Genomic DNA, 12,633 nt, shown 5'->3' with positions numbered 1-12,633 from the left:
TGCCATGCCCCAGGGAACGAACCACTGAGTACAATGCCCCAAATTATTTTGAGGGGCTTGGGAAAGATGGAGAGGGAGAGGCATTAAGAGCATGGCTCCGTCATCCAAGGATCTTCCCCTGGTGTCATCCATGGTGCTCACATGCGGTGCCGGGGCTTGAGCCCAGTACCCCATGCAGGGAAAGACATGGACTACTGTACCTGCTGAACCACCTTCCACCCTCCTCCTGTCAGTCCAGCACCAAGGAGCACTGTGCACGGCTGCCCAGCACTGTGATGTCTCTGCCCTTCTTCTCCCCTAAGGGGAAAAAAAAAAGGAAGGGAGGGAGGGAGGGAGGGAGGGAGGAAGGAAGGAAGGAAGGAAGGAAGGAAGGAAGGAAGGAAGGAAGGAAGGAAGGAAGGAAGGAAGGGGCCAAAGCAAGGCCAGGGAAGAAGTGTCCCGCGTGAGCGAGACGTCGCCACGCACAGGCGAGTGCTGCTTGGCATCCGGCACTGACGATGCTGATCTGACGATGCTGATCCCCGTGCTTTCTGAATCCCTGCAGCTGCTGGCCTCACAGATCAACCTGAGGAGGCCGCCAGGGTGCAGAAGGAGGCTGGCCTGGTCCCTGGTGGGCGGGCAGGAGGGCGGGACAGTGTGTTAGCCCGAGCTTGACAGCCTCAAGCCCACACGGGGCTCCTCGGCCAGAACCAGGCCAGAACCAGGTTCAAATCCCACCCCCCTGCCCCCCAAGGACCCTGCCTTGCTCTTCTCCAAAAGCCAGGCCGGCTCGAGCGCCTCCCCCCCCCAGCCCACCCCCGGTGTTGGGAAGATTGATGGAGCCGTGTCCGACAGTCACATGGTGCTTCCCGGACAAGAGGTGTTTTGTAAATGCAACGAATCGAAAACGTTATTATTTCAAGTCTCGTGGCGGAATGGGATATCCCTGCAGAAACACTGCCCGCTTATGTGGCCACCTTGAGAATAATTGCAGCTTTCCAGCTGAGACTCGTCTGGGGGTGAAAAAGACTCTCAACCTTTCCCTGGCAGGAACGTGTCTGTGTGAGAGACAGACAGTCAGACAGACAGACAGACAGACAGACTCGGGGCCCCGTCTGCCCCTCAGTTTCCATCATCAGGAATATGACCAGTGGTCACAGGATCCAGTCACTGTGGTCACATCAGGCACACGCCTGACCTGAGTTTAGGCAGCTGCTTATTTTTGAGGCTCACTCACATTTTACAAAATTCTTTTTTTTTTTTTAAAAAAATTATTTATTACTGGATAGAGACAGAGAGAAATTGAGAGGGAGGGAGGAGGAGACAGAGAAGGAGAGAGAGACCTGCAGCCCAGCTTCACCACTCCTGAAGCTGTGCCCCTGCAGGGGCTTGAACCCGGATCCCAGTGCATTGTAATGCGAGTGTGTAACCAGGCGCGCCACTGCCTAGCCCTGCGTTTCTTTTCTCTTTCATTTTTTATTTACCACCCATTTTATTAATAATGGCTGATAATCTAGTCTATTTTATTTTTTTTTTATATTTATTTATTTACTGCCTTTTTACTGCCCTTGTTGTTTTATTGTTGTTATAGTTATTGTTGTTGATGTTGTCGTTGTTGGCTAGGACAGAGAGAAATGGAGAGAGAAGGGGAAGACAGAGAGGAGGAGAGAGAGACAGACACCTGCAGACCTGCTTCACCGCCTGGGAAGCGACGCCCCTGCAGGTGGGGAGCCGGGGGCTCGAGCAGGTCCTCGCGCTGTGCGCCACCTGCGCTTAACCCGCTGCGCTGCCGCCCGACTCCCGCTAGTCTAGTCTTTACACATAGGCACAGCCTCATCTCCCCTTGCTTGGTGTTCGAGAGACACCCCAGGACCCTACTGTCCTTCACCCTGCCCCTCTCCCTCCTTCCCCAGAGTTCTTTGCTTTGGGGCAGTGCACCACACCCAGTGCAAGTTTAACTTTATGTTTTCACTTCTTCCTTCCTTCCTTCCTTCCTTCCTTCCTTCCTTCCTTCCTTCCTTCCTTCCTTCCTTCCTTCCTTCCTTCCTTATTTTAATCAGAGCCCTTTTCAGCGCTAGCTGATAGTGGTGCTGGGGATTGAGTCTCGGTCACTGGAGCCTCAGGCATGGAGGTCTGTTCTTTCTTCCTTCCTTCCTTCCTTCCTTCCTTCCTTCCTTCCTTCCTTCCTTCCTTCCTTCCTTCCTTCCTTCCTTCCTTCCTTCCTTATTTTAATCAGAGCCCTTTTCAGCGCTAGCTGATAGTGGTGCTGGGGATTGAGTCTCGGTCACTGGAGCCTCAGGCATGGAGGTCTGTTCTTTCTTCCTTCCTTCCTTCCTTCCTTCCTTCCTTCCTTCCTTCCTTCCTTCCTTCCTTCCTTCCTTTCTTTCTTCAGAATGACCGTGCTTTCTCCCCATCTCCCCAGCCAGCACCGACGTTCTTTCTTCCTGCTCTCTGTTCTTAGACCCCACCTGTAACTGCCATCACTCCATGTTGGTCTTTCTCTTCCTGGCTTGTCTCACTCAACACGATGCCTTTGAGTTCTGAGCACACTGTGGCAAAAGAGATGAGTTCACACCTGAGAAAGGACAGAAAGCCCAGGCCGCGGGAAACGGACGCCCCACACTGCCTGCGGCGGGGAGTTGGCCCAGCCTCTGTGGGAAACCGTCTGGAGATCCGTCAGAATCTAGAAATGGACCTGCACCGTGAGCCTGCAGTTCCTCTCCTGGGCACTGACCCAGGGCAAACAAGCACTCACCCAGAGAGACCTGGGCGCACAGCAGTGCTCACAGCAGCACCGTTTGTGATCACCCAGGCAACAGGAGCGGCTGAGGAAGCCCTGACACGCGTGCACACACACACACACACACACTCACACCTGACAGACTTCTTTGCTGCCACTTTGGCGCCTGGGTCCTCGACTTGGAGGACAGTGTGTAAGTCCAGGTCTAAACTGATGAGCAGAGTGAAGGCCAAGGTCCCACAGAGGGTTCCGTCCTGACAGCCATTTCAGGAGTAATTAGGGCCTGGGGAGACAGCACAGTGGGGGTGCCAGAGGCCCCAGGTTCACTCCCCAGCTCCACCTTAGGGAAAAGCCAAGCAGTGCTCTGGTCTCAGCCTCACCCTCCCTCTCGCCCTCGCCTTCTCCCTTCCCCTCTCCCCTCCCTCCCTCTCCCTCCCCCTCCCCTCTACCCTCCCCCTCCCCCTCCTTCTCCCTCTCCCTCCCCCTCTCCCTCCCCCTCCCCCTCCTTCTCCCTCTCCTCCCTCTCCTTCTCCCTCTCCCTTCCCCTCTCCCCCTCCCTCTCCCTCCCCCTTCCCCCTCCTCCTCTCCCTCCTCCCTCTCCCTCCCCCTCCCCTCTCCCTCTCCTTCTCCCTCTCCTTCTCCCTCTCCCTTCCCCTCTCCCCTCCCTCTCCTCCCTCTCTGTCTCCTTCTCCCTCTCCTTCTCCCTCTCTCTCTCCTTCTCCTTCTCCCTCTCCCTCCCCTCTTCCTCTCCCTCTCCTCTCCTCTCCTCTCCCTCTCCCTCTCCCTCTCCCTTCCCCTCTCCCTCTCCCTCTCCCTCTCACCTCTCCCTTTCTCTCTCCCTCTCCCTTCCCCTCTCCCTCTCCCTCTCATCTGTCACTCTTCTCTGCCCCCCCACTGATTCTTTTTTTTAAAAGTCAATATTTAGAAAATAGAATGGGCCAGGCGGCGGTACACCTGGTTAAACACACACATTACAGTGTGCGAGGACCTGGGTTCAACCCTCCTGGTCCCCACCTGTAGGGGGAAAGCTTCAGGAGTGGTAAGGCAGGGTTGCAGGTCTCTCTCTCTCTCTCTCTCTCTCTCTCTCTCTCTCTGTGCCTCCCTTTGCCTCACAATCTCTGTCTCTATCCAATAGTAAATAATCATAGAAAGGGGCGTACGTCTGCTGTGAAGTGATGAGCGCTGGGTGAGGGCGGTAGCAGCTATTACAGTGGTTATGCAGCGGTGAGATGGGGCCAGGAACACTTGGAGCCCGAGCTGTTTTCTCCAGTATAACTCACTGGCTGGGGGAGACAGCATTGTGGTTATGCAGAAAGACTTTGATTCAGGACTCCCAAGTCCCAGGTCAGTGCCCCGCACCACCAGAGGCCAGAGCAGTGCTCTGGTGAATGAGGGAGAAAAATCTTTGCATCTGTATTCTGTCCTCACTCGGTCGTGACACAGGAACCTTTGTGTCTGTGTGACCACCACGTAAACACCCAGAACAGCGGCAACATGTGTGGGACACTCAGCAAGGTGGGAACGTGACCTGGGGGTGGGGGTGAGTGGGAGGTGGCCTGCACTCAAGGAGCTACTGGTCTTGGGGTGAGGGTGGAGGCCACGCTCCCAGATCACTCACTCACACAGAGGAGGCCAGTGTAGCATAAAGCCCAAGGGGCTGGCGTGCAAGTCCCAGCTCCACACACACACTCCGCTTCCGCGGTCTCTCTCCTAGCTAGCGAGGCCCAGGAGGCGTGGCCACAGCCAGGAGGCTGGGCGGAGGCTCTTGACGGTAGTCAGAGCGGGACCGCGGCTGTCTGCCCGTTGGAGCTTTTCGAGCCCCCAGATCTTTGCTTGCTGCACACAGTCCAGAAGGACTCGGATCAGTTGGCAGATGACAGCAGCAGCGACAGAATGGCCACCCAGAGGCAGCAGAACTAATAGCCAGGAGAAAGGTCACTGAAGTAGTGCCTAAAATAGTCCTAACTTGAGGGACTCGCGTGCGGTCCAAGTATGAGTCCCAGCACCACATGGGGGGAATCAGGGCAACAGAGGAAGCTCTGGTGTTATGGTCTCTCTCTCTCCCTCCCTCTCTCTCTCCCCTCTCTCTTCCCTCCCCCCCCCCACTGCAAAAGAGAGTAGGAAAAATATAATGTAATTTCTTTTTGAGTGGAGGGCCCTGCCTTGCTTCAGATCATTAATGGTTTGTAGTTTCCTTATTAATACCTTTGCCGTTGACCCCCTATTTTTAATTTTTTTATTATCTTTATTTATTTGTTGGATAGAGACAGTCAGAAACCTAGAGGGTAGGGGGAGATAGAGAAGAATAAGACAGAGAGACACCTGCAGCTCTGCTTCACCATTCGCAAAGCTTCCCCCTGCAGGTGGGGACAGGGGTTCGAACCGTAGTTCTTGTACATGGTGACATGTGCACTCACCAGGCCCCGATCATCTATCTATCTATCTATCTATCTATTTTTTTTTTTTTTACCAACCAGCTATTTTTAAAGAGAAGTGAGTGAATAGAACGAGAAAGCCAAGGAACATGGTTCCCTCTGCCTCCCACACAAAACTGTGTTCTCTGATATTCCTGCTCTAACAAGGGCCTTTTCCTTTGCAGCTTGAAGAAGTCCTCTGCCGAGCTGAAGAAGATACTAGCCAATGGCCAGGTAGGTCTCCCTGTTGAGGTGCACTGGGCCCAGCCCCCGGGGGTCCCTGAGAGTCCTGGGGTGACTGTCCTTCAGCAGCCCTGGAGAGAGAAAGGGGAAACAAGCATGGCTCCTTTCTCCTCCTCCCTCCCTCCCTCCTCCTCGCGTCCTGAGCCGGCACTGGTGTGTGTGTCTGTGTGTCTGTGTGTCTCGGTGTGTGTCTTCCCGTCTGTGTGTGCGCATGTCTCTGTGTGTACATGTATCTGTGTCTCTGCCTCTCTGTGTCTCTCTCTCCGTGCGCATCTGTCTGTGTGTCTCTGTCTCTCTGCGTGTCTGTGTCTCTGTGTGTGTCTGTCTCTGTGTGTGCCTGTGTCTTTATGTGCCTCTGTCTTTGTGTGTGTGTCTGTCTCTGTGTGTGTGTCTTTGTGTGTCTCTGTCTCTCTGCGTGTCTGTGTCTCTATGTGTGTGTGTCTGTCTCTGTGTGTGTCTGTGTCTTTGTGTGCCTCTGTCTTTGTGTGTGTGTCTGTCTCTGTGTGTGTGTGTCTTTGTGTGTGTGTCTGTCTCTCTGTGTGTGTGTCTTTGTATGTGTGTGTCTGTCTCTGTGTGTGTGTGTGTGGTCTGTGTATATTTGTGTCCATGTCTTTGTGTGTCTGTGTCTGTGTGTGTGTGTGTGGCGGGTGGCAGACCTCTGGCACCGACTCTTTCTGGAACATTCGGGAGCCGTTGCCTGGCCCGGTGGCCTGGCCATCTTGAAGCTGGTTGATCCAGCCCATCCGGTGAGGCACATGCTGGCCCTGGGGCCCGTGAACCCTCCTCTCTGGGCTCCGTCCTGGCCACCTCTGATGCCTGCCGTGGCCGGGCACTCTGTCGCCTGCCTGTGCCCGGCCATCAGGCCTGCCTATTAGGCGCTATTGACTGAGACATCTGTGTCACCGCAAATAAAAGACTCTTATTGATTTTCTTAACTGCTGTTCACTTCCCGTCCTCAGCTCGAAGGCTGAGGTCTTAATTATCTCAGATGCCTATTCAGTGTCCGCACATCCTCTCTCCTGTCCGGGGTCCTCGGTCCCCGGCCTGTGTGTCAGGAAGACAAAGCTGGGGCCTCACGGCTGCCCTCCAGCATCACCTGCATGGGGGCTGCTTCGGCCGCTGTGCGTGCCTCTGCCGGGCTGCGGGTAGTGGGAGCCCGCTTACCTGGAGCGCCCTGGACACAGGGCAGAAGAGACTGGTTTGTCAGGTGCTGACATTCTGTCACTCTGAGTATGGGGATTCTTTTTTATATTTATTTATTGACTTATTTTATAGCCGCCAGGGTTCTCGCTGGGGCTATGAATCCACCAGTCCCAGAAGCCATTTTTTCTTTCTATTTTCTTCTTTCTTTCTGTCTTTCTTTCTGTCTTTCTTTCTCCCTTCCTTCCTCCCTCCCTTCTTTCTTTTTTAATTTGACAGGACAGAGGAATTAATTGGGGTGGGGGAAGCTCTAGAGGGAGAATGAGGGGCTAGGCTGTGGCGCAGTTGGTTAAGCGCTCACATTGTAGTGCACAGGACTCAGGTTCAAGCCCCTGGTCCTGGAAGGACCTGAACACGACTCCTCTATTTTCTTTCAAGGCTTTGCCTTGATTCTGCTTACTTCTGTCCACGGAACCAGCCAGAGCAGCCCACAGGAAGCCGCCCCACCCTTGATGCGTGGGGTAACTACGGGTCAGCCGGCTAGCACTGCAGACAGGGACCGGCCACCCTTCCCGTGGCCACAGAGCCCAGGCCTGTACACGCACGGCTCGGGAGGATGGAAGTCACACTTCACGATACTTTGACACGCTCACGTTTTATTTTAGTGGTTTATGCTCTCAAGCATTAATAACGACTTGCCCTCCCACTGGCCACCCCCCCTCCATTTAGATTGAATACGGAATTCATATTAATCATTAAGAGAAAGGGACATGATTCTTCAAGATAATCAAATATTGACAGGCCAGAAATAGCTTTCTGCCGGGGCTCATTGATACAGGTTATGTGATATAAATATTTATTTCTTCTCTGTCACTCAGAGTAAATGCCACCGATCGACTCCACATTGATACAGTGTCAGCAGTTGATAAGAAACGTTTGACCGGCTTGTGTTTCCCGATTAGTCTCCGCTCTGTACAGTGGGATTTGCTAAATCTGTCCAATTGTCTGCTCATGAAGTGTGACTGCTCTCTGAAACCATTACGGCTTCGATTGGGGAAGCAAAGGTCTGGGGGCGGGCCGGTGGCAGCCACAGCCTTCCGTATCAAATCAGGATTCATTGAGAATTTTATTTGAATGATTCGGAAGCCAGGGGTGCCGAGCCTTCTGCCGCATGGTAAACACAGACAGAATGGGTTCCTTAACTGACCTGTAATCGAGTCCCGCCCCCGCCCCCGTTAATTTCATTCATGGTCCGGGCAGTCAGTCAGGGACTTTTCAAAAGGTGACTCATTTCATCACACTGTTCTCCTGCCCTACCTCCTTCCCAGCTTTAAAAAGAAAAGCCAGCATCACAGGATGTTCCTGGCGCGTTTTTATCGAGCCTGAAGATCAGTCTCGCTGATCTCCTCTTTGCCATCGGCCGTTGTTGTGGCGCCGTGTGGAATAGGCCTCGTGGGTCACCCCAGCACTCTGAGAAAGCGCACGGCCACAGCGCAATGCGAGAGGACCCGTGCGAAGATCCGGGTTCGAGCCCCCGCTCCCCACCTGCAGGGGGAAAGCTTCACAAGTGGTGAAGCAGGTCTGCAGGTATCTCTCTCTCTCTCTTCTTCTCCGTCTCCCCCCTTCCTCTTGATTTCTTTTTGTCCCTTTCTGTCCCTTTCTCTTGATTTCTATCCAGTAAAATGGGGGGGGGGATGGAGCAGTGGATTTGTAGTGTGGACACCGAGCCCCAGCGATAATCCTGGAGGAAAGGAAGGAAGGAAGGAAGGGAGGGAGGGAGGAAGGAAGGACATGAGCATCCCAGGGGTGTGTGACTCTGTCTGCTGCCGTTGGCAGGGATGCCTTCCCCACTGCACCCTGCTCTCTAGGCCCTGTGGAAGGGGGTGCCATCTCCTCACTCCCAGAACGAACATGTCGACCTGCAGAGGCCTCACAGGCCCCCTGGGGCTGTGTCTGCCACTCCGAGACCCTCAAGCACTTTTAGAAATGCTTCTCTTCGCATTTAGCAAAACGGGGCGTGGAGCAAAGCAGCTGCCTGACATAGAACTGAGTGCACGCTAGAGTGTGGACTTCAGAACCTGAGGACAAAGAAGGTCCTCGTGCCGGTCCCCGGACATATCCCCTGTGACCTAGGGCCCAGGCGGTGGGACTGCCTGGGAGCGGGCTCAGAGCAGAGAACGGCGCGTGTCTCGCCAGCGGCAGCGGACAGAACCTTCAGATTCTTCCAGCTCACCTCAGACCACGCCCGGGGAGGAAGCCCAGACTCTGCCCAGGGCGGGTGCCCGCCTACCCCCTCCCAGCGCCCCCTCAGGGCCAGAGCCGCGCACCTGCCGATCTCTGGCAGTGGTGACTGTCACTCCGCTGGCTCTGCTTCTTCCTCCTGCGTCTCTGCGGTCCTTCCTCTTTCACTTGCTTTTGGTTGTTGGTCCAGACAAGCAGCCCGAGTTAATTTTAAAATCGCTCAACGTCTCTGTTGACTACAAACTCCACTTCATCACCCTTATTTTTTAATCTGAAGGATGACACATTTTTTTAAAAACTTGACTCTTCTTAAAAACAAAAACCAGGGCCAGGGAGATAGCTCAGCCTGGTAGAGCACCAGCATGCAGGCCTGAGGCCCCAGAGGCTGCGGGTTCGATCCCCGGCCACTGTCTTATGCCGGAGCTGAACACAGCTCTGGTTCTGTCTTGGAATAGATGAAGCAGTCAGCTAGAAGGCTAGTTGTTTCCGACTAGTTATAGGGCTCAGGCAAATTGGTCTTACCTGACCTTAAAACATAGGAGAATTGTTTTTTAAGAATATAAATACTTGGTCCTAATTATGCTCACATGCACCTCGAGGCTTAAAAACCCCACTGTTGTATCGTAGCAAGCACTGTTCCTGTATTTGATTCAGAGAAGCTAAATGAACGAGCAATCTTAACTAGAAGGATGAAAATGTTAACTGTTGGTCCTCCTTTTTTTTTTTTTTTTTGTCTTGTTCAGATCAATTGTGTTAACCTATTTTGAGCAGAGAGAGAGAAAGAGAAATCTCAAAATGTTTATAGCCCAGCCTGGCCCCCCCCCCCCAGCCAAGCCCCTCAGCACTGAGCTCTCCCTGCTCTGCCACCTGGAGCCCCCGCTGGAGGCTGAGGGGAGACCCTTGGGGTTGAGAGGCTCTGTCCCTGCCCCCCCTGCCTCCTGTGATTTTGAGTTCGTGACCGTTCTTCCCCCTAGAAATTTACTTGGGTACTTGACAAGGGCGCAGCTGCTGGGCTGGTTCCTGGTGTGAGCGAGGCTGGCCGTGTAGACCAGCCACCTCAAGGAGCATGAACACCTCACAGCAGACACTGCCCCATACTAGTTTTTCATGTATAACAGTTTTAAAAGATTATTTTTGAGAGACACAGACAGACAGACAGACAGACACACTGCCTCACTTGGGAATATGCTGGTGCCGGGGGTTGAACTTGGGGCCATAGGCATGCAGTTCCTGTCCTCTTAGGCTGAGCTTTCTCCCCAGGCACTAATACGTTATTGGCACACCCAGCCTTCAGGTTCACAGATCACAGTGGCCCTGAGCCGGGTGGCAGCACAGCAGGTTAAGCGCACATGGCGCGAAGCGCAAGGACCAGCATAAAGATCCCGGTTCGAGCCCCTGGCACCCCACCTGTAGGGGGGGGGTTGCTTCACAAGCGGTGAAGCAGGTCTGCAGGTCTTTCTCTACTCCTCTCTATCTTTCCCTTCCTCTCTCAATTTATCTCGGTCCTATCCAACAACAACGGCAATGACAATAATAACAACAATAACAAGGGCAACAAAAAAATGGGGGGAAATGTCCTCCAGGAGCAGGGGATTTGTAGTGTAGCCACCAGCCCCAGCGATAACCCTGAAGACAGGAAAGAAAAAAAAAATAGTGGCCCTGAGTCACTAAGCTGCTTCAACTGAGTTACTTGATGTGTTGCTTGTCTGCACACTGGCCTAGAATAGTGGCTTTATTATTATTTTAATTCATATATATGGGAGGTAAGGGGAGGTTAGGGTCTGTGTGGGAAGGGGAGAGGGAGAGACAGACACGGGTGGGGAGAGAAAGAGCCCAGAGCCCTGCTGAACTCTGGCGGATGGTGGTGCTGGTGATCGAACCTGGGACCTCAGAGCCTCAGGCAGAAGAGACTTTTTCTGGGCTGCCTCTCCAGCTTTCTACCCCACATTTACACAAGTTAAAATATAGCTTCCCCCACCCCACCCATATTAGTACTGTAAAGGCGGTGTGAAAACTGCATTTTCCTCAAGGAGGGAGAGGGTTACCAAGTTCCCTGACTTCTCTGCCATTCCTCCCGCGACCCTGGGTCTAGTGATTATCTGACAACAGATGCCCCATCCAGTGGCACTGCCATTGGAACTGGCTGTGGAGTTGGCCTTAGCACATCTCCCCATGCTTGCTCTCTTAGGCCTGGCAGCGTGGCTTGGAAAGGGAGCTGTTTCTGTGGCCGGCAGTGAGCTCCTGATTTTCACAGTTCCCCGAAGCTTCAACCTCAGAAATACAGAGAAGAAAAAATATTTCCCTTGATAGATGGAACCTCGCTTTGTTCCACTGGTGGAAGTTTAGAGCAGAGCAAAATATATAAAGCTTTACCATAACGGTCTGAAAGCAAACTTATTTTTTTTCCAGGTGATATTGAATTAAAAACTCCATCCGTTTTCCGCCCATGCGAGGCAGTGCAATTCCCTGGAAATTGATTTTTCTTTTTCTTTCTTTCTTTCTTTCTTTTTTTTTTAAGGGCTTACTGCGGCTTTTCCCAAGCTTAAGCTATATGGAAAATAACACCTTTATTGAATCCACTTAGTGAATAAAGGTGGCAGTTAATTTTTAAGCAACTGGGGCAGTGTATAGAAAATTACAGAATGTATCAAATGTAGTCTGACTGGCCTAGAAGTTATTTGGTGAATAATTATGTAGGGAGTTCTTTACAACACCGGAACATGGTTGTGTGGGCATTAAGCCAGTTCGCTGCCATGCAGGAAAACAAATCAAAATGGTGTTTGCGGCCTCAGCGGAGGGAGTGGATAGCAGTCAGGGCACAGGACTTGCACGCTTGAGGTGTGGGTTGCATGTGTCACGGCTGAGCAGTCATCCGGTGGCCTCTCTGAAGACATGAAAAGAGCTTACAGAGAGTCGGAAAAATATTTGCGGTGTACTAATTCTACAGAGCCCGGGAAACCGTGTGCGGCTGTGACTGCAGATTATGACAGTGACGCCAGTCTCCAAGAGTCCCCCGCTTGTCTGTTCCCCTCCACGCGTCCTGAGGTCTGGCCCCAAGTTTCTCTAATGTGCCTCGACTTGCCACTTCCCCTCAACATCAGGTGACTCCGGGTCTGGCCCCAAGTTTCTCTAATGTGCCTCGACTTGCCACTTCCCCTCAACATCAGGTGACTCCGTGCCCTGTCATTGCAGTTTCCCACTCTCTCGGCCCTTGGAAAACTGTCAGCCTCACTCAGCTGATGCGTGTTAACTCCAGGGTCTCCTGAGGAGTTTCCAGGGGCTGATATATTTACAGACTGCGTGGGCGTGTGTGTGCATGTGTGTACATGTGTGTGTGCGTGTGTGTGTGTGTGCGTGCATGTGTGTGCGTGTGTGTGTGTGTGTGCGTGCATGTGTGTGCGTGTGTGTATTCGCGTGTGCTGTCTCCCTAAGTTTGGCTGGGGTGACACACAGGGCTGTTATCAGCGGTGCCGGGCACTGGGCTGTTCTCCGTTTCTCTGACCTGACCCTTCTGAGCTATGTTACAACGTTCCATTTTGACACCTTTTATCAAACTTTAATGAAATGACCCAGGCAAACAAATTGTCATTAAACTTTCCATCACTTTGTCCCTTGGTATTGCCCTTTATAAATTGGACAGCAAATGTCGTATTGATCTTCTCGTTCTTGCCGCTGAACTTGAGATGACCCAGGCGGCTTGTTGTTTATGGCCCAGAGTGGCTCTTCCTTGACATCCCGGTCCGCGGCCTGACACCCTCTTTGTTTTTCTTTCTTCTCGCGGAGATGAATGAACAAGACATCCGGTACCGAGATACCCTCGGCCACGGCAACGGAGGCACCGTGTACAAGTGAGTAGTCTGTCCCGTGTGCACTTCC

The 12,633-nt window shown here is 52.9% G+C and overlaps 1 protein-coding gene across 6 annotated transcripts in view; it reads left to right on the top strand.

The window, feature by feature from the left end:
• The window catches only part of MAP2K5 (mitogen-activated protein kinase kinase 5), a 271,177-nt gene that overhangs the window by 51,889 nt on the left and 206,655 nt on the right, over positions 1–12,633 (top strand). For 5 of the 6 annotated variants that reach the window (XM_060175660.1, XM_060175659.1, XM_016194344.2 and 2 more), the window contains 2 exons: positions 5,319–5,367; positions 12,541–12,605. In XM_060175660.1, coding sequence (XP_060031643.1) covers positions 5,319–5,367; positions 12,541–12,605 — 114 coding nt within the window. The remainder of the gene's footprint in view (positions 1–5,318; positions 5,368–12,540; positions 12,606–12,633) is intronic. The other variant, XM_060175661.1, reaches the window with a different exon arrangement.

Source organism: Erinaceus europaeus, chromosome 16 (genome assembly GCF_950295315.1).
Source record: "Erinaceus europaeus chromosome 16, mEriEur2.1, whole genome shotgun sequence".
Taxonomy (NCBI): domain Eukaryota; kingdom Metazoa; phylum Chordata; class Mammalia; order Eulipotyphla; family Erinaceidae; genus Erinaceus; species Erinaceus europaeus.
The sequence above is the reverse complement of the archived record's forward strand: the minus strand, read 5'-3'. Positions and strand labels throughout refer to the sequence as shown.